The following is a 24,742-nucleotide window of genomic DNA, read 5'->3' as shown; positions in this document are numbered from 1 at the left end:
TCGGTTCTCCACGGGGTCACCACCCTCAAGTCCCTCCCTAGTTTCAATAACCTCCAACATTTCTGTGAGCAATAGATTTTCTGTCCAACATTTTTACCTTTCACCCTATATGCTGATTACTTTTCTTTTTTTTTTTTTTTGGAACAAGTGCAGGAAACCTAATTTTATTAAATATTACAGTAAAAAAATGACTCACTGCTAAGTGTTTGTGCTAACAGCCTTTCCCACCCCACACTTAAAGGGCATTTGTAGTTTCAAGTTATGTCCAAAACAGAATTAAGGCTATGGCTGAATGCTTAATTGTTCCTTTACCATTTCCCTTTCAAAACAAACCAACCAACAAACAAAACCCCAGAGACACCTGTTGGGAGTAAATGGATTCAAATCTGCCCTTTTGGTCCAGGTCCTCAGCAAGTTGGAAGGACTGGAAATTGGGTTTGCACCTTTGTCCCATTCTCTGGTGCTGCTTTTCTGCTAGACTAGGCTTACCTCGAACGATGGAAACACATGGAATTATCCTGGAATGTGGAGGCCATGGAATACTCGCAGAAAATTCCCCTCAGGGCTACAGAGCACCCCTAGGGCAGCAGATGGCATTCCTACGAAGCATTGCCCAAGTGTGACTTTTTCCTCTACATGGCTGGAGGGAACTGACAGAGATTTTCCTCTCAAGGAAGATCTAGGGCTTTCGGCTTAAGGACTGGGAAGCTTTCAAGTATTTTGACAATGTGGTAGTTATGAGATTATCTGAAGGGAGACCTCCTAGCTCCTCTGCCTGAATCAGGAGCTCAGCACACCTCTGGAATCCAAAAGGAGACTTATCACCAGTAGCTGAAAACAGTTTATACTGGAACTATGTGGTCGGAGTCAGGCTGTCTCCTTGTTATCTGAATACGAACTTCAGAAAAGAGATCTTCAGTTTCAATATTTGTTCTCTTTCTCTCTCTCTCTCTGATACTTGGTGAGCACAGTTTCCATGAAGGAACAATAAGCAACTCAGCCCCTCTCCCAAACCCTAGTGGATCCTGAAGACAGTCCTTCATTCTAGTGAATTTGATAAAGGTAATTAATCCAAGAAATTTCACCCTGGGGAAGAAGCTGGAGAGAAACAAGAAAAGGTCGGACGACGAAATTTCATCCACAGGACTTCACATGTCTTGAAAAGAGAACTGTCTCTGTCTGTTCCCCTTTCTCCTTCCACAGCACTTTGGACAAACAATACTCTGTAAATATGTCCAGACTGATCTAAATCGGCTCTGTAAGACTTAGAGAGAAGGGAACGATAAATATGGCTTTTTACATCAGCTAGGAAAGGATGGTTATTTAAGGAATTGTTGGACGATCAACCATCCACTTTGAAAGAAAATATGGTCTAAATCACACAATACAAAAAAAGAGTCATTACAGTGCACCATACACAGAATAGATTCCTCAGGGATTAAAGACTGAAGCAGAGGGAAAAGGTATGGAAGAAAATATCGGTCAAATTAGTACCATCCTGCATGGGTTTGAACCCTCACTCCAACAGCCCTCACTAGCTTGTGACTTGTAACCTCTCTTTGGCTTGGTTTCCCCACTTGGAAACAGGCTCATCGACAGTCGATGAATCAATCAGTATATGTAAAGCTTGTGTAACGGGACCTGGCTTGTAATGAATGTTCTATAGGGGGCTGTTCTTTTCTATAATTTCCTAAGACTGCCAAGAGAGAGCCTCCTTGGGAAAAGAGAAAAGCTAGAAACAGAGAGAAAAGGATGCACAGACCGGACATCATACAAACGAAAGTTTCTGATATGTTAAAATGCCTCAAAAACCAAGGCAAAGATGAACAAAGGACCAGGAGAAACTACGGCAATGTCCATGGCACAGCACAGTGGAGACTGTTAACCCCTTATGTCAGGAGCTCTTGCTGATCAACCAGAAAAAAGAACCCAGAAAAACAAAGGGCAAAGGCTACGAACAGGAAGGCTGCTACAGAACTGCCAACAGCCAACAAAGCCGTGAAAGAGTGTTCACCCTATGTAAGAATTAAGGAGGTCCACGTTGTAACCATTTTGCCAACCTGAGGAAAGCAGAAAAGGAACAGGGTGCTGGTCACTGTGTGAGGCTTTGGGCATCACCCAACAGGGAGGGGAAAAAATGCTCACCTTCATTTGGAAGAGGCAGTAAAAAATACCTGCTGGCATTACATCCCGGGATCCAGCGACCTCACTTCTTGGGACAGCACAGATCTAGACAGATCTATGCACACACCTGTTCCCTACCTCACTGTCTACAGAATCAGAACACGGCGGATAACCTCCCTGTACATCAGTGAGATGGTTCGTCTTTTATTGTTTCTCTTCTTTTTTGTACATCGACTCTGTACTGAATTTTTCCAAAATGTTGGGTTTTTTTCTTTTTCTTTTTTTTATGATTCCTAAACTGTAGACATCTGATGATTTCTGGGAAACCTGTAGCAAAGGAACTGAAGAGTACTGTGCTATGCATGGAATACTACATAGCCTTAAAAAAAGAGGGAACTAAAAAAAAAAAAAAACAAAGAAAGAAAGAAAAGAAAAAGAAAGGAGGGAACTAGGGGCGTCTGGGTGGCTCAATGGGTTAAAGCCTCTGCCTTCAGCTCAGGTCATGGTCTCGGGGTCCTGGGATTGAGCCCCGCATCGGGCTCTCTGCTCAGCGGGGATCCTGCTTCCCCCCGTCTCTCTGCCTGCCTTTCTGCCTACTTATGATCTGTCAAATAAATAAAATCTTTAAAAAAAAAAAAAAAGGAGGGAACTAGATCTCTATGTACTGACCTGAAATGATTTTCAGGATCAAAAGTCACATGGGAAAAAAAAAAGCTAAGAGCACAACTTGTGTCTATAAAGGTTTTTTAAAGGGATAGTACGTATGTGTATGCATGTCTACCAGTGTAAGCATAGGAAAAAAGCTTAAAAGGATAGAATCTAAACCTACCAGCTAACCGGTGGTCAGAAATACCACCAGAGCCAACTCGGGCTCTCCGGGAATGACCACAGGGCCCGTGTGCAGTCTCCCAGCCCTGCTCCAGGAGACCCACATCTATGAGCCCAGGAATCAAGGGAGGGTCATGAACGTCAGACGCCGAGCTGCTCTTAGTGACGGAGGGCATGGAGAATAACTGGGCTAAAATTCACCAGATCGTCTGGCTTTTCACACCTTCTAAATCAACCATGAAAACAGTCCCCTCCTTTCATTTTTGAATGAAGGCACGAAGGTATGGGAAGAAGGAGGCAAAAACATAAACTTAAAAAAAAAAAAAAAAAAGTTAGCCTAATGAAAAGATAAGGTTTAGGAAACTGGTTCCAGAATGACAAGGTAAACCAGATGCTACCTGCCCCAGTGCCTCAAACATGTCACAGCCCCAGGGAGGAAAGGATGAGGAAGGAGGCAAGCAAGGGTCACCAGTGGATTTATGCTTTCTGCTTGCCAAGCAAGACGAAGGCTCCCAGGCACCACCTCTAGGCATGGAACATGCAGCTGTCTTCCTAAGCCAGCCCACCGCCCAAGTGTAACCATAAAGGAGCACGCAGAATGCAGACTGTCAATGAAATCTTTGTGGGATTTGTTCTCTGTCTTCTGATCGGCCCTGCTGGGAGAGAGCCCCAACGAGGTCATGAGTCAGGGAAATAACGGAGAAGATGGGATCCCAAGTCATGCCGAGTCTGATGGAGGGTTTCCTACTACCTCTCACTTTGCAGAATCCCAGTAGGGTGGCCAGTGTTCAAGTCCACAGTGCGGAGAGGGTGGGTGGGTGTGTTGAGCCAAGTGGTGCCACGGTCTATCTCCTACCTTACGCCAAGCAGAGCTGGTGTCTCACGCTCTGGTGGCCTGCCCAAACACCACTCCATGGGAGATGACTCCCATGATTATACACAAAGAAGTATAGGAAACCTTCAGGCTTGGCCTGATCATGGGGAATGACCTCCTTTGTATATAATTTAACATGAATATGAAAGCTTCAGTCTCGGCCCAATCAAAGGCATCTCAGTTGGGAACTTTTGAGTAACAGATTCTGGTGGGGTCTTTATTAAATTTCCAGTCCAATGACTCTCAGGTGAAGAAAAATATCAAAGGGAAAACCAGATTCTAACAGTTGGCAGGTGTGCACTGATCTCCAACTGTCCCTTCTGTACTCTTTCCCCAAGCAAAAGACACTACAAATTTCAGAGTTCACCATGGACACCACATAGCGGGGAGGTCGAGAGAGACAGACACCTAAGGGCCCAGGCTAGCTCTCAATCCACACACCAGGGACTCGGGACCTGCAGGAGAACGGAGAAGAACACAGGGCAGGCATCTGTCAGAACCTGTTGCTCCCCTGCTAGAGGGAAGCAAGCACACCTCACGTCTCTATGGCTGGAGGGAGAGGGAGAGTAGGCAGGTCCTCCAAGAGGGGAGTGATCCCTTTACGTGGGAAAGGAGAAAGGTACAGAATTCACATTCTGGACCTCAAGCCCCAAGGGGAGAAAAGTACCTTTCTCTCCCACAACATGCTTCCATTTCTGACCCAGAAGGATCAGCCTCTAAGCGGGACTGGGGCTGCTGGCCTTCCCACAGGACCGATCAGTCACGGTGCCCAACAGCAGAGGGTATGAGGATATGGGCAGAGCACCACTAAGAGCTGGACCAGAGCCCACCACTCTTGAAGACACACAAATAAACCACTTAAGGAATTCGATCATGAACATTTCACAGAGCAACCTGGAAGCCCGGAGAAACGTAAAGAGCTTCCATCTGATGCCTGGGGCTCTCTAGCCCACCCTACACACACACACACACACGCACGCACGCACACATGCACACACACACACACTCCCCTCCACTTCCAGGAAACAGACAGGAAGAATACACTGAAGGAGAATCTTGATTAAAAAACTGCTCTCACACAATCAAAACTTGACAATTCCATGCAAGGGAGAGAACATCACCAGCGTTCTTTGTTTCTGTTCTCTGGGGAGGTGGGATGGGGGTAGTGGATTAACAAAACCCTTTCTCAGTCCGGATTAGAAATTAGCTCATGCTTTCAGACAGCTCAGTCTTAATACAGCAACGTCTGTCCCAGCATTTATGACACCAAGAGAAGGGACTCTGGACTGGTGAGGTCAAATGTCACACCAGAGAGCTACGCCTCTGCTTGCATCTCCTGAGACGGCTGTTCTGTCTCCTCCAGCATGAAAAAGGAAGGGGAGGGAATAAAGACCTCCGTTGAAAGCGAGGGTTGGGAGACCCGTTAGGAAGTCCCCTCCATCATGGCTCTTGGAGCAGGTGCAGCAAAAAGCAAATTTGGAAGTTTCCCTGACCAATAATGAATACTTTGCCAAGGAACCAGGATGGGGCAGGGTGGGGACCAGGACGGGTTTGTGGGGGGTGGGCAGTGAGGGCGGGACTTGGGGAAGGGGTGAGTAAGGAGGGCTGTGTGTGAGAAGCCTGGTGCCCTCCCCAGGTCAGCAGCATCTGGAGTGGTTTCTCTAGCAGACAGTAAAGAACTCGATTACATCCAGTTAACTGTGCTCTAAACTGATTATGCATGTGCTGGGCTAATGGATTACATTAGCAAGAGGAAAAATAACATGCAATCAATCTCCATTTACTACAGGCCACACCAGGGCCTAGAGAAAAACTGACTCAACCACCTCCAGTCCCCGCCCCAAATCTACAGACTCATGACACCCTAAGACAGGGAGCCCCCTCAGTGGCAGGAGAAGTCTGTCTTAGTCACACTGCTGGACCGGAAGGCTTGGCGCGCGCCCTGGAAGAAACCCATCTCAGTGTCACTCAGGAGTGGCTGAGCGCTCCCCGCCCCCACAGCAGAGCCACGGCAAGCCAGGGGACATTCATTACCCAAGGACTAATGAGACCAGACTAATGACCCACGGCTCCTGACACAGGGAATTCTGCTCTGAATGTGGGCGGGGGCGGTGTTCACCCCTGGGGTTGTGCCAGGCAAGTGCACTGTTTGGGGACTTCTCCTTCTGGCACTGGTTCCCAAGTTCTATCCTGCACCCCAATATCGATGGTCCTCCCATCTGCACTGCTTTTTTTAAGTCCGAGTTTTCTCCATCTTTTGAATTAAAGAAGGAAAAGTGTCCATAGTTCAGCAAAACCCAGATGGAAAGCCCCGTCTCCTCCCTGACATCCACCCTGGAAACTGCCTCAACCTGACTCGCTAGGTGTGACCGGCGAAGGTGGTTTGGGGACCTGCCATCATCTCAGGGAATCCTCCAGGTTCCAGGCCCTTCAGAAGCAAAGCTAAGGGTGTGGTATACTCTCACTGGAGGGTGTAGCGTGGAAAGCGAATCACCACCATGTACATTTTATCATCCAAAGAGCGTTTTTATTCCCCTCCTCAGATGGAAGAGGCTGGCTTCTTGCCACTTCTAAACAACCCTCATCAAAGTTGCCTACAATCTTCCGTGGCCACGCGCAGTACTTTGAACTAATTTTGCTCAGTCAAGTCCTTTGAAAAGTTTCTTTCTATAGGTTTTCCATCAGGCTTTCTGACCACATCAGAACCACCTCCCCCTTATGGCTGCCTGAGACCTCTAACTTAAACTGACCCCAAGGAGCCTTTTCTTTCAATGGTGGTCTAAAACTAAACCATCCAGTGAGGATCCTGCTTGCTTAGAACAAGGGAGCTGGCTGCTTGGTGTTCAGACCTTCCCCACTGCACCATGCCCCAGCCCATCCATGCTGGGGTCGGCAGTCAATTCCAGAACCTTCTAGTGCCACCACCTCATTTCTGTCTTCTCCTCCTTCCCCTAACGTGGCTTCTTATCCACACTACACAGGCCTCCTGCCAAGCTGAAGACGAGCAATTGTAAAATGAATCATAGTTACCGATCTCGGCAGAGGCTGACACAGGGGCAGGACCGGAAGCCTTACTTGGAGTCTCCCTTTAAAATCACCAGGGGTAGTGAGGGTATAAACTCACTCGGGGTCAACAGAAAGGCTCCCTCGCCCAAAGCCCAAAGACGGGAGTGAGAACGGGTGTGAAAGCCAAAGGGAGGTGGTGGGGGGAGAGGCTGAGGATAAAAGGGAGAAAATGCAAAGAGAAAAGGGTGTGGAAAGCATGTGGGAGGAGGCTGGGCAGATTTATGGCCATTTGTACCTGATTGTTCATACTAAAGCCATTATGGGATGATTAGAGAAAAAGGTGAGGCTTTAAGTCCAGTGAAAATCAATAGAAACGTCTGGAGCAATTCTGCCTCGCAAGTGAAAGGACTATTTACAGTATGTGAGCACCTCCTCCTCACCGTTAAGGTCTATGGACTGAGAGAGAGAGAGTCTGGAGGGGGTGGGGAGGGCCAGGGAGGGCCGGGGGGAAGGAAGGAAGAGAAGACAGAGGGGGAGAGGAGAAGGATCGAGAAGCAGCCCAGGGGAAGAGAGGGGAAATGTAAATACGAGGAAGAGAAAGGGGGCCCGGGACAGGGAAGCAAAGGGAGAAAGAACAAAGGAGCTCCCCGTCAAGGACCCTAAAATTGCCCCATAGCATGTGCCACCTTGTAGTCAACTATGCAATTTATTCATTGTGTTTATCATCCAACTCCCTACAAGAGAGTGGGAGCACTAGGAGGGCAGGGACTTTTGTTTTTGATCTACTTTGTACATGGGGGGAGGCGTGTGTCTAGAACAGGACCTGGTATACAGGAGGTGCTCAATATCTATGTGTGAATGAACGAACAAATCCATGAATCCATGAACAAATGAACTCTGTACTCCAGGGGTCTCCAGGAGAGAAGAGATCAAAGGGGGAGAAGGGTGGGAAGAGACGGAAAAGGGGAGCGTGAAGAATGCAGGGGAGGGGCGCCTGGGTGGCTCAGTTGGTTGGACGACTGCCTTCAGCTCAGGTCATGATCCCGGAGTCCCAGGATCGAATCCCACATTGGGCTCCCAGCTGCATGGGGAGTCTGCTTCTCCCTCTGACCTTCTCCTCGCTCATGCTCTCTCTCACTGTCTCTCTCTCTCAAATAAATAAATAAAATCTTTAAAAAAAAAAAAAGAACGCAGGGGAATGGGACAACGCAGGAACACAAAGGTACGTAAAAGCCGTAACAAACAACTGTAAGGGAGAAAAGGCCAGATGTCCAGAGTCGAGAGGTACGTATCGGGCTGCTGTCCATAAAACCTGCCCTCCAAAATGGGGCAGCCTCAGAGAGAACCTTTGGTTACCAGAAGCCACCAGCATGCAGCAGCTTCACGAGGAAGCAGACGCCAACACCCCCTCCAACACCAACTGGTCACCGACCCCACCGTGACACAGACTGTCACCCGTCTGCAGCCATCCCAGGCCCCAACCCCCAGCGAACCCATGCACGCTTTCCAGAAGGAGCCCGGGTCCTACCTTATACAGCTTCAGGCTGGCCTCGTGCCTGGAGTTGACCGTGTGCAGCCGCAGCTTCTCCAAGCTGTTGGTGTAGTAGTCACACGCATTGCACTTGAGGTGGACGGGGTTGCCGATGGCCACACACTTGAGCCTCCACTCGTTGGCTTTGCCGCCCTCCTTGATGTGGGCCACCAGTTGGTACTTCTGCACGTGCTTGTCCGTCTTGCAGTGCAGCTGGAAGTTGGCCTTGAGCTGGGTGTTGTAGCGGCAGAGCTTGCACTGGTACGAGTCCCCCATCACGGCCTTCCACTCATCCTCCGGGAGGCTGCGCTCCACGTTCATGTGCAGCCCTAGCATGTCCAGGTTATCCGTGGTGAACTTGTTGCAGACGGCGCATTGGAAGAGCTTCAGTGACGGGTCGTTGGTCTGGATGAAGCTCTCGCCCAGGTTCATCAGCTCCTCGGACACCAGCTGCCCGCCCCCGAGGCGCATGTCTAGGGGGATCTCACCGCCCACTGCAGAGAAGAAGAGGGGGAGAGCATCAGAGGCCAGTTTCACAGCTGTGGCCCCAGTGGAAGCACCCCCAGGCTCCTCCACCCTCAACCCGGGGGGGTGGAGAAAAAAAAAATTACATTGAAAGTGTTGCAAGGCACTACTAACTGGGAACACCCACCCCCCACCCCAATCAAAAATCAACTTTATCTGTTCGGATCTTTTCCAGGGACATTTTGAAATTTGCAGAAGCCTTTATTTATTTATTTATTTATTGCTTTTGGGAAAGAAGATGTAGAACCATAATCTCTTGAATATTTTGATTCAGTTCTTTATGCAGATCTAAGAAAAGATAGGAATAAACATCATTCACTGGACATAACAGAATCTGAAACTCCAGACCCCTAAAAGCTGGAAGTTAGTTACAGCTGCATTTTAAGATACACAGCCTTCGTGGTAAATCAGAACAGGGCCCAGAATTTATCTACAGCAGCATGGCCCCAACGGAACTTCCTGTGCTATCCGATGGGCTAGTCACCAGCCACGGCTAAGCTGCAACCAAGGAACTGAATTTTTAGTTTTATTTCTTTTTAACTCATTTAAGTTTAGATCGCCACATGTGGCTGGGGGCTACTGCAGCGGAGGGTACAGCTCTCCATCTGAGATTTGGCAACGGTCTCCCTAATTCCTCAGCACACCCCACGGGTCAATATTCTGCCTGCCTGTCAATGGTGCCAGCTCCTCCAACAGGTCCCCAAGAACACAGTCACTCCCCTTTACTGAGCCCCCACTATGCATGAAATGGAAGTCTGCTATAGGACACGTCACATTCTCTGTTTTCATCAGGCACACACAGAGGCCTGTGTCCCCATCCCTCTGTAGGGCAGAGGTCCTGACTGAACCTCTAGAGAGTGCCCAGCCCCCCACACAGATGTTGTGCAGGACAAGGTTTAAAGGGAACCAAAATGGTACAGGTTCAGGAAGTGGATCAAGACGGGTAATGGCACGCAAAGGTCAGCTCGCAGTTCCCGAAAAGAGTCTGCTCCTCCCTCTCCACCCCTGTTATTTCTCAGCTCATCACTGCCCTACATAAACCGGGGATGGGCTCTCATTCACTGGGATATTAGAACTGCAAACTCTTATTTCTATCATGAAAGAGCAGTCTTCCCTCCATTCCCGAGCAGCATACAGTCAAGCAGAACACTGAGCACTGGCTTCTGTGATTTACCTCTCCCCCAAACACATGCACATGGGAGCTACCATGTCCTCCCCTGCCCCTCCCCAAATGATACTCAGATCTGACCTTTTACTTATGGCTGGGCTGAGGTTACTTTTTTTTTTTAATGACTGATTATAATCCAAGTTAGTGGCTAATCAAGTAAAAGATTTCTTTTTTAATGATTTTCTTATTTACGCTACATGAGGCAACTCTAATGAGAAGATCAGTTACAGGTTCTACTGAGTAGTCTGGCTGTGTTTGAAGCCTGTGCACAATGTACCAAGCCACAGAAATCTTTTGCAACGTGCATTCCAGAAGGCTCAAGAAGCTTTTTGCTTGTCTCCTCCCTTGCCATCTCTGCTGGTGAGAGGAGCCATAACTAAGACATTCTTTTTAGGACAAGAAAAAAAAAGAGAGAGAAATAAAGCCTAAAAGCTCCATCCCTTAATGGGGACGAAGGCCAGATAGCATCCATGAAACACAAGCGGTGTTCAGTCAAAGCAGAAACTGCCCAGAGGGTAAGACAAGGAGCAAACATATATTTGTTTCTGATGCCAACCACCTGAAGCATCAGATTTTCCCCACTTTTTAAATTTAACCTCAGCACATCAATACTGCTCTAAAGAGAAATTCAGCTGTCACTTGCTGGATGCCTGAGTAAAAATGAGAAATCCTCCAAACGCACAGAGGACATAAGTCCCTATTCCCATTTCAAGCTCTTGAAATGCAAATCAAAGACAGACACTGAGAAGCAGTGAAATGAAGGCGACAGGCAAGCCAAAACTCCAGAGGAGAACGTACCTTGGAGGAACAAACCCAAGGCTTAGACTCCTACAGATCTGCAGAACAAGAAGGAACCAGATCAGCCCCCCGCAAGAAGTGGAGGAACCTCACCCAATGCGGAGGAAGTTAGGAAAAGCGCCCCCTGGAAGTGAAAACTCAGCAGGGGTTTTACTCTTGAGCGAGGGGGCACCCATGTCTAACACTAGAATTTACACTCTGCCACGAAAGTCTGCGTCTGAGAGGCACATGGATTAAAGACAGCTTCTAGACTCAAAGACAGAAGCAGAGGATCTACTGAAATCTCAGGCAGGTGTCCTATAGCCAGTCGGCTCCCGGGGAAAAACGCAGACACCTCTGTAAGCTACCTGATTCTCAGGGCTGGGCTAAACTTTATCATCTAAGGGGATGCCTGGAAGGATATCTGCAGATGCCCTCCAGCCTAGTATCTTATCTACAAATGGCAGCACACCCTACCAGACCAGACCCAAGGGTGCCGACCCTCTCCTCCAAGCCCTCCAGGAAGAAAGCATCCCCGGAATCAGCATCTGCTTGGGATCACAAAAGAGAAGGTTCTGTCAAAGGAAGGAGTAACTTGGTAAGTAGAAGTGGATTTCACAAGAATGTTTCTCCCCCTGCAGAGCCCAGGAATACCTAGTTAATACCTACAGCCTTTTCACAAGTGGCCTCGTGAAGGATCCTAGGGCTGCAGACAGAACTGACCGTGATGGCCCTTTCACATTCGCATGTGTTGGCCTCTGCCGAGGTCATAGCACTTACACCTAAGGCCTTGGTGCATGCGCTCTCATACCCACACCCCCACTCAGGCTGCCAGGATAAAGCAGTTGTGACTCTCACTCTATCTCAGCAGCTCTTGGGGCCTAAGGTGGACACAGGAGGTTTCCAAAGACACACCTTGGCTGATAAGCAGTAACCCTGAAAATTCAAGGGCCTATGCTTGGCTGACCTGGAGAAGGTCCTTAGAAGGAAAAGCTCTGTTCTCTTTTAAAAAAAATAAATGAAGTATGGGTCTGCTATGTACATCCAGAACACAGGGATCCATTCTTCTGTCTCTTTTGCACCTGCCATATGCCCATAATGCATGGTGCCCCGCGGACTCACAGAGAGCTGGTATAAAAAGCACAGTATTTTTCTATTGCTTCATTCAAGCCTTACTCAGAATTACTGGTTTTCAAGGTAATTAAAAAGATCTCACTTTGACCCAGTATGAACCCATCCATTTTCTGTGCCTTCATTCCATTTACATCAGATTTGATTTACTCCAAGATCTGCCTCCCCAAGATTTTAAATCTCCAGATGAGAAAACCCCAATTCCCACAGGCTTTAAAAAAAAAAAAATGTCTTACAGTACGAGGCCATCCCTTGGTGTATATCCCCTATGGTTCACTCGGGGGACAAATAAGATGATTGATCCCTATGCATCCATTATTAACCAGTTGGTGAAACATTCTTCAAGTCGTTTGGTAATAAAGGATCCACAGGTCAATATTCCAAAATAGAAAACAAGAATTAAAGTAGCAAGGATCCAAATTTAAGTGCATAGCAGGAAAAACAAATTAAGTGCTATGAAATATAACTCATCAGCAGCAATTAGGACTAAAACACCACACAAAGACATGCCAACTGGGATTAACCTAAACCACCAGAATAAAGGTACTTGCTCACACTCTGTTGCCGAGAACAACTTATTCTCATGTCAGGAAGGGACTACTACTTCAGTCAGGCCACCATCACTGGTCCCAGGAGATTAGCAGGGTTGGGGGATGGAGACCAGGCAGTGCCCATCTGAGGCAAAGGTAGGTGGGGGAAAAACAGCCCAACCATCACACTGGTCCTCGTGGAACTGATTCGCACGTTTTCTCGCTACAGAGACTCTCCCCCAAAAGTGCTCATGATCCTTTTCATGGAAAGACTCATGGCTTTTGGCATCCCAATCCTATCCTCTTGACTCCATTCTAGAGCTATGCAGCCAGTGGGTAAGACAGGCTGTCTGGACACAGCCAGCTCACGTTCTCTAACATGGGTTGTTTTCTCATGGTAACAAAGGCTCCTCCAACAGATTTTAAAACTTTGCTCTTTCTGATGTACGGTTTTAGAATTTACTCATTGTTCATCTAGCACACCATTCTTTATGGTTGCCTCAGGGCAACTGAATTCCCAACTATACTTATCCCTGACAACTCACGCAAGACAATAAAGAAAGGCAACGGGTCTCTTGCATCGAGATCCTCCTCATGAATACACTGGAGAAGTTTGCAGAACATATCTGGATGGCTCCCCGCTCCGCACAGAACCAGCCTTTGGTTATGTGAATAAGGTACGCTACGGTTTCGAGCTGCTCTTAATGGAGAGGACTGTCCCTATTTAAAACCTGAGCTGCAAGTTTCCCAAGTCACAGCAAACATTTAACGGACCCCGAAAGTTTCGGATGAATTGTGGCGATTTTTCAAACTGCGGAAGGGTCGAAGAAAGAGAAGACGGGAAGAGAGAGGGAAGTCGACCAGAAGCCCGACACTAGAGGCAACACTGAAATTTTCATCCCGGACCGTGGAGCCAGAACCGAGTCGTGTGGCTGCTGCACGGGTACGATCCTCCATACGCACACCAGAAGGGCTCCTCGAGAGAAACAGCTGATGGTCAGACACTCACGTCCACACAAAACCAAGTCTTGCAAAAAGAACCATCAGAGCCAAATCCGCAGGACGTGACAGAACGAACCAAATCAGCGGGACCTCGGTCTATCCTCACTGCTCCCCCGTTCACCTCAAGTCACGAGAACACACGCGCACGCGCTCAGCCTCACCTAGAGCAGGCGTCATGGCGGCCATGGGCCCGGCGGGGTCCAGCTGGAATCCGCTCATCATGAACTGCGCGTCCGAGGCGGTGCTGTCCATCTTCAGGTTGGGCAGGTTCATGTTCTGGGCCAGGTAGTACTGGTAGAGCTCGGCCTCGGCGGGCGACGGCAGGCTGCCGAGGCCCAGGTGGCGGTTGTGCTGGATCTGGGTCATGTTCTGCTGCAGGAGCATCATGTTGTGCATGTGCTTCTCGCTGGTCATGTGGATGCGCAGGTTTCTGGCCACGTTGGTCTCGTAGTCGCACACCTCGCACCGCCAGGTGGGCTTGGTTTTTGGTTTGGTGGGCGAGGGGGCCCCGCAAGAGCTGCCAATGTTGGCCGCTGCGGCCGCAGCAGCGGCCGCCGCGGCCGCCGCCCCGGCGGAGTGGCTGAACACCTGCTCCCCCCCTCCGTTCTGCAGGTTCTGCATGTTGTTGAGATGCTTGTCGGACTGCATATGAATACTGAGGTTGCCTTTGGTAGTTGTGGAGTAGTTACACACCTCACAGCGGAAGGGCTTGTAACCACAAGTGTAGCTCTCGCCTCGCGCCAACCGGGGGTGGGGCTGCCCACTTTTGCAGTAGACACAGGAGCCCCCCGGCTCCGGGTGCTTCTCCTTCATGTGTGCCTCCAGGGTCTGCTGGTACTTATAGTGCCAGTTGCACTTGGGGCACTTAAGTGTCTTACACGAGTTACGAGAATGCATCATGGTCATGTGGCCGCCCAGCGAGCGGGAGGAGCCCAGGACCGTGTCGCATTTGGGACACTCCACGCCGCTCCCCGAGGGGCATTCCCCAACCCCAAGCTCGCAGAGGGAGCCAGCGTGCTGGTGATGGGGGACAAAGCCCCCATCGTCGCCCTCTGTGCTTTCATTTGGTTCTGGTGCTGTGGCATTGTCTTTATTGGCACTTTCGTCAGCAAAGTCCAGCCTCCTGCCGCCCTCTGCCACATTGGCCCTGACGCCCTCACTGTTAAAGCTTAAACGATTCCTCCTGTTCGCACCATCAAAGACAACAAAGGAAGAAGCAGAATTAGAACTAGTAGAAGCTGCGCCCCTCGACAGGGTCTGGAGCACATTAGGCATTAAGGGGGAGTTAGAAATGCTTTGGTTTGAGAGAGCAAGGTCCTTTTTGCTGCTGCTACCTGCCGCGGCCCCAGACTCCTCATGGGGCCTGTCCTCCAGTTCGTCGTCCAACTCGCCTGGAAAGAGTCCTTTGCAACCCTCGTCTTCCTCCTCCTCTTCTTCCTCTTCCTCTTCCTCCTCCTCCTCCGCCTCTTCCTCCTCCTCTTCCTCCTCCGCCTCCTCCTCGGCTGGCTCTGCTTTCTCGGAGAAGCAATCAGGATCGCCCACTTCTTGCTTCTCTCCTTCTGCTGCCCCAGAGTCCTTGCCCTCTGAGGATTTGGTAGGACTGGAGGCCAGAGGCCCCAGGGGGACTGAGGTAATGGGGGTCTTCAGGACCGAGCTGGTGAGCCCGCCAAGGTTCAAGAGGGTGCTGGGGGTCAAGATACCAGCCTGGGGCTGCTCGGGGCCCGCAGCAGAGCCGGCTGGGAGAGCCTCCTCCCCTTCCATTCGAATGCCACTAAATTTCCCATAAAAACTGTGTCCGGGGCTTATGAGGTTAGCTGTGGAAACTAAAGGGTGTTGAAAGTTTTTGTTTTTTGGTTCCAAAAAACTTACAAGGGGTTCCTTGTCTTTGCCAATCCCTTGGATGATAGCGGAGATGTTCTTATTGCTAAGAATTTTCCGCTCGTCTTCACTCAGGGTCATTCGATGGTCGTGCACCGCGTGGGTCACAAACGAACGGACGTACCCGAAGGACAGTTTGCACAAGAAACACATCAGGATGGGCTTCCTCTTGCCGTAGAGCACAAAGCCATCGAATTTGGACAGGTCCACATTGTTGGGAACATCTTTGGATACGCAGGAGCTTTTGGCAGAGCCATCGCTGTTCAGGTAATCCTTGTTGCTTTTGTGTCGCACGTCAAAAACGCGGAAGCTGTGCAGGACGGGGCTGAGCCCCGTCAGGGCTGAGGTATTCGGGAAAGCCTGGTCTGGGCCCTCAAACCATTTCCCGAAGGATGAGGCTATGTGGAAAGTGTTGATGATCTGTGGGTAGACTGGTGCAGCACAAGAAGGGTCCCCTTGCTTGCCCCCTGCCCCGGGGAGAGAGTTCAGGAAGAGCGAAGGGAGAGGCCCGCTGCCGCTGCCACAGGCGCCACCGCTTTGGGTCAGCTGGCTCAGGCTCTCGACGATGTAGGCTGAGCCATCGGGCTGGTAGACGATCTCCCCAGCCAGGTTCTCCACATCACTCTCCTCGTCCCCCTCCTCACTGGTGTCGCTCCCGCTCTCCTCTCTCAGGGGGAGCGGGGGGCGCGCGCTGGGGCAGTGGTGCTCCATGTAGGTCTGGAGGCTGGCGAAGGAGGCCGAGCACTCGTTGCAGTTGACCTCCTTGCCGGCGGGCTCGGCGGCGGGGCCAGCCGGGGCGGTGCTCTCCACGAGGCGTTCATTGAAGGGGGCCCTCAGGCTCTCCAGGGGCCCGTGGTTCTCGCTTGCGGACTGCTCCATGCTACTGGGTTTGTCGGGGAGGTGGGTGCTGTTGAGTTCAGTCCATTGCTGGTGCTGAGGGATACCGCACCCATTGTCCTTCCCCGAGACGACAGGCGAGTCACAGCCTTCCATGGTAAGGCCTGCGTGGAGCTTTCATTGCACCCAGTACGGATCGGACCTGAAGAGCAGAGGCAAGGGGGGGGAGAGGAGAGAGAGAGGGGGGAAGAGAGAGAGAAAGGAAAGAGGTTAGGAGGGCCGAGGCTAGGTCCCGCACAGAGCACTCTAACAGGCTTCTGTCCACACCCACAACAGAGACCGCAAGGGCAGCAGGGACCCCAGCGATCGCCCCACGCCGTCCAACGAACGTGCAGGAGGCAGCTGGCACCAGGTCTCTATGGCCAGGGTCTGTGGCAAGAGTGGGGAGCATAGGGAAGGGGGCACACAGGAGACCCCCTCTTTGTCTTCAGACTGTCGGCTGCTCTACCCCCTGGAAACTGGTTCGAATTTCCGTTCTTTGCAAGCACCGCGTTAGAGTCGGGGCCAGGCTATGGCCACAGAAGAGGACAGTCGCATCACCTCGCCGGGTCCCGCCGAGGACGCACAATGGCGGCCCTACTGCATACAGATGGCCGACACCAAGTCCTTGTTGGCTGACCCCATGGTCTGTGGGCCAAGGGAACACCAGGGAGGGACGGACGAGAGGACGAAGAGTCTGTACCCCCAGACAAAGGACGGTAAACCTGTGTGGGGACACGCTCGCTGATTTGGAGGTGAAGTTGCTGCCGTTGCTCTTACTGGCCAAATGTCTAGTTCGGAGCTCAAACGAAAGTGACTGAAGGCTGCACAGCTCAGAGAGCAAGTCTGCGGGGCCTGGACGTGCTCTGCCAGCCCTCGACAGGGCCCGTGGCTACGTTCATCCTCTCCGGCTCTGGGAAGCACCATCCCATTTGACAAGCAGTACAACTGAGGCGCTAAATGTAAAAACGGGCCCAGTGCCACCCTGACACTGTGAACCAAACGGCAGATCTCCCAGATCCCACCTCCTCCCCCAAACCCACAGAACACTCTTGCTTGTGAGTGAGCTGGCTTCAGACCACGACTGTGATGGCACGAAATCTCAGCTCGACATGGCTGGGAAGCCTCTCAACTGGCGGTTCCCCGTCCAGCAGCATCGCCCTTGCCCTGTCTGGACAGGGCCCAGTCACCCCTGGTGTGGTGGTTTCTGTTGTCAGGGATCTTAGTGGCAAGCCGAGACAGGAGCCGGGCTCGGCCGGCCCCCCGTTCCACACCTGCCTCGGAGTTACTAGTAGCTGCGCAAGCAGCTGCCCTTCAGCCCTGGGGCTTTTCCGTTTCGGACTCCAAAGTGCCACTGAGTTGAATCTGCCCTCTGAGACTTCGCCTCCCCAGGGAGGGAGGCATCGGGCCACCCGCCACCTCTCTTGCTCCTGTGGTCACATCATCACAGGGGCGTCCCTTCCGTCCGGCATGGATCCTACAGGCAACTCAGCCTCTCGCACGGTCCTGATGGCTCGCCTGCAAATCCCAGGCCACCCTCCCCCTCGGCCTCCTTCCTGGAGAACTCTTGGCTGCTTCTCCACCCGTCTCATTCATACACATCGGAGGAAGGTTTTGGCTAGGTTCGGTCTCTCTCTTCCCGCACCCCACCCCCATCTGCCCATTCTTTTTTCATTTCTTGATTCTTGACTGCACAGTGAGCCAACAGCTCCCCCTCGGGAAAAATTGGGAAAGGCAGGTTTACCAGAAGTCTCTGGAGAAGTAACTTTTTGGAAGAATGTGTCCTCTATTTTGTTCAAAAAACACATGCGCACGCGCGCACACACGCACACCCCACCTCTCAAGCATGTAACCTCAAACTCCATTACAACCGAGTTCTGTGTGCCTTAGAAAAGACACAGTGATTTTTAAACAACGATGGCTACACTAAGCCAAACCAAACAGTAAATGCAGTGGGACTTCAGAAGGCTTAGCTGGCACACAGGTGAGAATCCAGGGGGCTCTTCTTATGGAGGTGCCTGATTGGCTGGACGACATCTGATTGACAGCTCGGGCCAAAAAGGTTGGCAGGCCTGAAGGGGCGGGAGGGTTAACAGCCCGATTGTAAAATCAATGTCATAAATGCTTGGTAAGTTACAGGAACATGCTGGAAGGGGAGGCCACGATTGATAAAGGAGAACAGCTTTGATGCTTCACTAGGGACCTGAGTATCGACAGCAAAGCCAATCTCCTCTCCAGCCTGGGCTAGGCCAGAGAAACCTGCAAGCGCTTACCAATTAATTGGTGGGCTTTTCTTGCTCTGCTCTCTCCTACCTCCTCCTCCACAAGCCATTCGGCTACAGGACTGGGACTTTTAGAAACTCACCTAACTTTGTTTTCTGTAGCCAAGCAAAAGGTGTCAAGAAAGGATGACGCTGTGGCCACCTCTGAAAGACAGATGGCGCCCATGGTGGTGACACGTCTCCCCTGAGAGAGGCCACGTGGGATACCACTTATTCACAAGGAGTGACGACAGCCCATGAAGACACCAGTGGCCAAGAAGGATCCCACGTCACGGTCTATGCACTAGGCTTCCTTTTAATCCACGCTGGCCGTGACAAGCACAACCGTTTATAACCTTGCTAAACAAAGTGTGGCTCAGGGACAAGTGGCGCCGTTTTTCACCAGGGAGCCTGTATAATGCAGACCCACAGGCCCCACTCCAGATCAGAATCTGCATTTTAACATGATCCCCTGGGGACGGGCCCTAAAGCCTGAGCCACTCTCTGCTTCATGATGTCTTCACCAGATTGCCATCTTTTCCAGGCTCCGTGCCTGGACTGCCAGGTAAGCAGGTGGGGTCAGCCTTGGATTCCCCCACAGGTCCCAGAGAGGCGTAGGGACGGGGTGGATGAGAAGGGACCTAAGGACAGAGATGAAGCAATCTCTTAAACCTGCCTGATCCTTCAGCTCAAGGACCTCAGGCTATCCAGAACTCTCCCACCCAGCCGGCTGTCCCTCTCACTCTGTTTATCAGCCAGTCAATAAGAAAAAGGTAGTTCTTACTTAAGGAGGCAGAAGTCAACTCGGCAGGTCGATCAGCACTCTGTAAACATGGTTTCCCGTAAAATCAATGATCTTCAGTTATAGAGGGCAGCCTGGGAACCCAGCGGGTCCCCACGCTCTCACACACAGCCCCACCAGCAGCTCTGCTCAGACCCCCACCCCCTACCCCTGGCTCTGCACCCCTTTCCTCATCCTTCACTCACGCCAGGGCCAGCTCACACATCACAAACCCACAACTTCTGCAGCCTGCTTCTCTTCTGCAGCTTATGACCCCCAATTCCCTTATAAACACAGACACATTCTATTCATGACCCCCCCCACACCCCCGGGCAACATTGTGCTCAACAAGGTTTTTGCAGTTATGTGCAGGGTTTGGAAAATTCAGTTAAATTTCAGAAGAACACATCTTCCCAGTAAGATCGTCAAAGGGAAGATACAGGAGTGATCCAGTTCTCTCCGATTCATACTCTCTGCTTGGAGTTTAAATCTGCCATTTGAGAAGTCATCTTGTACAGAAAAGTTCCAACACCTTCCTCAAGAGCCCCCACCCTTGCTCCTCACAAGTAACAATTCCTTTGGAACCTACCTGTAAAGCCCCCTGTACCTTTCTAACAGCAGTCTTTATTTTCCAAAGATTGTTTAAAATGATAAAACTCCCTATTAAGCTGGGCCACTAACAAAGTCATTTATCTCCCTCTTTCAACTGGGAAGATGTGAAAAGACAGTTTTGTTACATTCCTTTAAGGAGACGGGACTGGGTCTAATGCAACAGTTACCAGGAAGCTGGTGGGGCGGGGTGGTGGGGGCGGTGGTGGAAGGCAGGATATAGTTATTAGGGAGGAGAGGGGGTTCCTGCTCTTCTCCAGCTTCCAGAGAATTAAACACGAACAGTCACACTGTGCAATTTTAAATTGTTAATTAGCACAGGGTTAATTAGGCGGTCCTTTCACAAGAGGCTGTTTGGCAGAAAACCAAGAAAAGAAACAAAGGGAAAGAAAAGAAAAACAGAGAATCCAGACTGGGAGAAACTGTTGCCTCCGCGAGTAACCCACGCGGCATCACCAGAAAGAGGAGACCCAGCCTGCTTTGCTGGAGCAGAAGCCAGGGGAGCACCATCTCCCTGAGCCCATTCAGCAAGAGCCTCAAAAAACGCACATGCCCTTTGACTCAGCAATTCCCCTATTCGAGGAAATCACCCAAGATACGCACAGAGATACAGTACTATTCATTATGACATTTTAACGGGGAAAAAAAGATGGAAATAATATGGCAAAACAAGGGGGTCTCCAAATAAATTATAGCGCACCAACATTATAAAACATCACTGTGTAAACAAACTACTTGTAGGCATGGGAAAATGATCTCACGGGATGCTAAGTGAGTGAAGCATATACAGGTCTGCGTATGGAGATACACAAGATTTGCATCAGAACTTTTATAGTGGTAACTGCTAGGGGATGAGGTTATGAGCGACTTCATTTCCTCCTTTGTATCTTTCTTTCCTGAATTTTTTAAAATGAGAACCATCCTGAGGGAAGCCATCCCTTCTTGAATTAGGCAGCATGTTAAGTCCTGCAGAGACCACACCACTTCCTAACCACGGTGTGAGATGGGTGCCACTTATATTCCTGTTTTAAAGACGGGAAAGCTGAGGTTCTGCAAACTATACAGAACTAAATGCTAAAACCCTAATTTGACTGTGCAGCCTGTGGTCTGAGCCACTCTAAGACATTCTTTTTTATTTTTTCCTTTTTTAAAGATCTTATTTATTTATTTGACACACAGAGAGAGAAAGTGAGCCCAAGCAGGGGGAATGGCAGGTAGAGGCAGAGTGAGAAGCAGGCTCCCTGCTGAGCAGAGAGCCCGACATGGGACTCAACCCCATGACCCAGAGATCATGACCTGAGCCAAAGGCAGACAGTTAACCAACTGAGCCATCCAGGCACTGACATTTTTCTTTAATGTCTATTTCTCTAAGAGAACTCCAGAATGTCCTTATATCCAACATTCAGATTCAATCTTAATGGACCTGGGGACCATTCTAAGATCCTGGGAATCCAGGACTGCTATGTAAAAACCACGTGCCCATTTACAAACACTACCCTTTTTTGGAATGGTCGGGGGAGGAGAGTTACCTGGAGGTCTTCACACCCAGAAGGGGTAATGAGAGTGGTAGGAGGTGTTCAAGGAGTTGAATGACAAGCACATTATCCTTTTTTCTTTCTCTTTTGAGAAAACGAGGTAGATTCCAGAGGCCATAAACCAAAATATGTATTCATTCACTCATCCATTCCATATTTACTGTGTACCTACTATGTGTCAGATGCTAGGGCATCAATGATAAACAGATCTCAGTGGGTATTCTTGCCAGGGAGAGACCACAAAGAGAATGTTAAGTGATGAAAAGCACTCAGAAATAATATAAAGCAAGAGAAAGGGGAAGATTTATGTGTGTGTACATCCTTTTGGATAAAGTGATGATACTAGATTTAAAAAGGTATGTTGTACATTGTACAGTGCAAGTTCCCCCACAGTTTTAGAAAAGAGTTGATGGCTGCTGAACAGCATCTAGGGAAAAATTAGAAAGAAAAAAAAAGGAGGTCCTGAAAATTAGCAATTAGCTGTAGAATCAGTAAGAACATTCACATAAAATAAACTGAAAAATAGCTTTACTTAGATTCAATGATCTGAGAAATGCATGAGAGAGGACTTTTTGATTTTAATAAGGTATCCCGAAGTTTATCATCTCCTCGTATCCAGGATGGCAAAACGTCTTTGAGATAATAAAGATTAGCTGATTTTGTGGCTAGGAGAAGCTATTGCCTAAATGACCCACTCAAATGTCAGTGTGTCTAGTGGCATGCCTTGACCTTCTGTCTTGTCCTGGGTTCCCTTCATTTGCACCAACAATTTAAGGGACAAAACCAAGCACACACAACAGTATGTCATGTACAGAAAGCTAAGAGGGCTGACCAACTCCTGGGCCAGATGGTGGCATGGAGACACAAAATAAGATCTCAGCTGGTGGGAACGACAGGCCCAACCAAACACGGTAAGTTCTGAAAGACTGGGTATGAAGCCCTATATTTAAAGTTCAAGCAATGGGTAAACTGACAGAAGGGAAGAGACTTGGAATAACAGGAGTTCACGCAAAGACTCCCTGGGGGGTGCTACTTCACTACCAGGCACAATGTTGATGTGGCAGCCAAAGAGAGAAAGGGGACCTCCGGCTACAGGGACACATCAGAGCTGTGGAAACTCAGCAGGGTTCATATCCCTATCCTTTTCTCTGTATGAGGAATGTCATGATTCACCCAGGAAAGACCCGTAAGAGCCTGGTCTCACAGAGCAGAGCATGATCCAATGGCTGCCCAAGAGCAGCTGGGGAGACAGAAGAGACAATTCCCAGCATAGGGCAAGGCAACGACCCCCAAGCAGACCAGCACGGACACAGGGGACTAGCTACAGGCGGTTGCCCAAGCTTCAGGGCTTAACCATGAGTCATGGGGGGAACTGAAGAGGAAATTCGAGTTCGGTTTCAAAGAAAGGAAAGCCTCTCTCAAGATTATCAAAACTCTCAGATGGAATGTAGACTCAATGAGATACTGCACTCCCTAGTTACAGGAATTGAGGAGGGGATTTTGCCAGAAGATTCCATCAGGTAGCCTCTCAGTCCCGTGAAAGGTGAAGATGCCTGGGTTATCAAGTGGGTTCCTTAGTCAACTCTAACCTCCTTCTCTATGATCCCATGGTAGCACTTGGCATACGGAAACACTGCAATTCTGCGGTTATCACACTGCTGTAATTATCTGTTGGCTGGTCTATCTCTGCCACTAAGTTGTTCCATGTCCCTTTCATCTCTGTCTTCTCCATCTCCAAGATGTAATAAGTGCTTAATAAAATTGTAGGGAAAATGTACGGGGAGGAATGAGAATACTTGGGGAGGGGGGGAGAGATGATCTCTGAAGATGTTCTATGTTTGTTTGTTTCCTCTCTTAGTTGAAGAAACGGCCTTCTCCACTAAATGGAACTAGGATCCCTTGAAGAAATGGCCAGTTCTTGGGCTGGGAGGCAGAGAGAGTGCAAGGAGCCTGAAGCATCTCTCTGAGCCAGAACAAAAGGAAATGCTCGAAGCATGAAGAGAGTGTGCCAAAAAGGCACCGGAACTGGCTACAGTGGCCCCGCACTTGCTCAAACTGGGACAATGCAAGCAAGAAAATTACATGAGAGTAAAAGTTTACAACCCAACGTATAAAATAAGAATCCATAATTGCATACCTTTCATAAATTTAGGGGAAAACTGTGGGATTAGGGAAAGTTCTTCCTTCGAATAGAAATCCACCTAATAAATGCAGAGGATATTATGGAGTTAGAAAATTACCATTTGGGAACCATCATCCCATTCAGGCAAGAATCAATGGATACTAAAACTGGTGGATGAAAGTTCGAATAGTAACAGGATATTTATATAGCCTCAAAGTATCTCCCCACAAGACATTTATTAATGACAGAGGGAAAAACAATAACTTTACAGTGGAGGAACCTGGCAGACCCTACCTTCACCACATGATCAAAGTTAACATCACCAGGAATAGACAAACGGACATCATGTGCCTCCCAAGAGGATACACTGAGAAGAACACAACATCCCTTCCCTGACAGTCCTGCCAAAAACGCAAAACCTGAATCTAATCAGGAGGGAACATCAGACAAATCCAAATCGAGGACAGCCTACAAAATGTCCTCTGCTCTTCAGATATGTCAGTGTCATCCAAAAGAAAGACTGAAGGATGGTTTCAGATTAAAGGAGATTAAAGAGACATGATAAATGAACACAACATGTAATCTGGGTTGTTCCCCCCTACCCCCGCCATCAAGGGCATAATTAGGGCAACTGGCAAAATCTGAATTGGGTCTGTAGGTCAGATAATTGTCCTAGCTGACTGTTAATTTTCTAGTTTTTTTTTTTTAAAGAATTTATTTATTTATTTGACAGAGAGAGATCACAAGTAGGCAGAGAGGCAGGCAGAGAGAGAAAGGAGGAAGCAGGCTCCCTGCTGAGCAGAGAGCCCGATGCGGGACTCGATCCCAGGACCCTGGGATCATGACCCGAGCCGAAGGCAGTGGCTTAACCCACTGAGCCACCCAGGCGCCCCAATTTTCTAGTTTTGATAACGGTGGTATGATACACAAAAACATCTTTTTTCAGGAAAAATACACTGATATATTTAGAGATGATGTTTCTTTTTTTTTTTTTTAAGATTTTATTTATTTGACAGACAGAGATCACAAGTAGGCAGAGAGGCAGGCAGAGAGAGAGAGAGAGGAGTTAGCAGGCTCCCCACAGAGCAGAGAGCCCCACGCAGGGCTCGATCCCAGGACCCTGGGATCATGACCTGAGCCGAAGGCAGAGGCTTTAACCCACTGAGCCACCCAGGTGCCCCTTG

The 24,742-nt window shown here is 49.4% G+C and overlaps 1 protein-coding gene across 4 annotated transcripts in view; it reads right to left on the bottom strand.

Annotated features, from left to right (window-relative positions):
- The window catches only part of ZFHX3 (zinc finger homeobox 3), a 246,602-nt gene that overhangs the window by 142,843 nt on the left and 79,017 nt on the right, over positions 1-24,742 (bottom strand). For 3 of the 4 annotated variants that reach the window (XR_009400758.1, XM_059382054.1, XM_059382053.1), the window contains exons 2-3: positions 13,658-16,413; positions 8,361-8,857 (exon numbers count right to left, since the gene is read on the bottom strand). Coding sequence is in view for 3 of the 4 variants with exons in the window: in XM_059382054.1 (XP_059238037.1) it covers positions 8,361-8,857; positions 13,658-16,367 (3,207 nt within the window). In the remaining variant the exon portion in view is untranslated. The remainder of the gene's footprint in view (positions 1-8,360; positions 8,858-13,657; positions 16,414-24,742) is intronic. The other variant, XM_059382055.1, reaches the window with a different exon arrangement.

Source organism: Mustela nigripes, chromosome 17 (assembly GCF_022355385.1).
Source record: "Mustela nigripes isolate SB6536 chromosome 17, MUSNIG.SB6536, whole genome shotgun sequence".
Lineage (NCBI taxonomy): Eukaryota > Metazoa > Chordata > Mammalia > Carnivora > Mustelidae > Mustela > Mustela nigripes.
This window is presented reverse-complemented; position numbering and strand designations above follow the sequence as displayed.